General features: G+C 76.6%; 1 protein-coding gene across 1 annotated transcript in view; it reads right to left on the reverse strand.

Annotated features, from left to right (window-relative positions):
• Window positions 1-323, reverse strand: part of ABLIM1 (actin binding LIM protein 1) — a 311,835-nt gene extending 311,512 nt beyond the window's left edge. Inside the window, exon 1 of the mRNA XM_024755953.1 lies at window positions 196-323. Coding sequence (XP_024611721.1) covers window positions 196-208 — 13 coding nt within the window. The 5' untranslated portion in view covers window positions 209-323. The remainder of the gene's footprint in view (window positions 1-195) is intronic.
• Window positions 324-444: the final 121 nt, after the last annotated feature.

Here is a 444-nt window from a genome sequence, read left to right on the forward strand (position 1 = left end):
CTCCCCCCGCTCCACCCTCCGTCGCCCAGAGCCCAGGGATCCGATGCCAAAGTTTCAGGCCGGGTTGGGGCCGGCAAGGTTCTCGCGGCCCCCGGCCCCCGGCCTCCGGCACCTGCCCGGCCCGCCCTGGTCCGCGCCTTTCCCGCCGGGCCCGGCGCGTGGTCCGGGGACGGCGCCCACTTGGTCCCCACTCACCCCTCGCGGACATGGTTCAGGCAGCAGGAGTCGAAGCAGTGAGGGCGGCGGAGTCACCCGCAGGGCGTGGGGAGGAAAATCTCGCCGAAACGCACAAGGCGCACCCGAGCCCGCCCGCGTGGGGAGGCGGCTGGCCGCGCGGGGACGCCTCCCTCAAGACACCTGAGCGCCGCTGGGCGCAGCACGGCCGGCGGGCGGGGACCGGCCGGGCAGTGCAGCGCTGACAGCCCGCGGCCCGAGCTGGGCGGG

This window comes from Neophocaena asiaeorientalis, unplaced genomic scaffold, assembly GCF_003031525.2.
Source record: "Neophocaena asiaeorientalis asiaeorientalis breed wild unplaced genomic scaffold, Neophocaena_asiaeorientalis_V1.1 scaffold85, whole genome shotgun sequence".
NCBI lineage: Eukaryota > Metazoa > Chordata > Mammalia > Artiodactyla > Phocoenidae > Neophocaena > Neophocaena asiaeorientalis.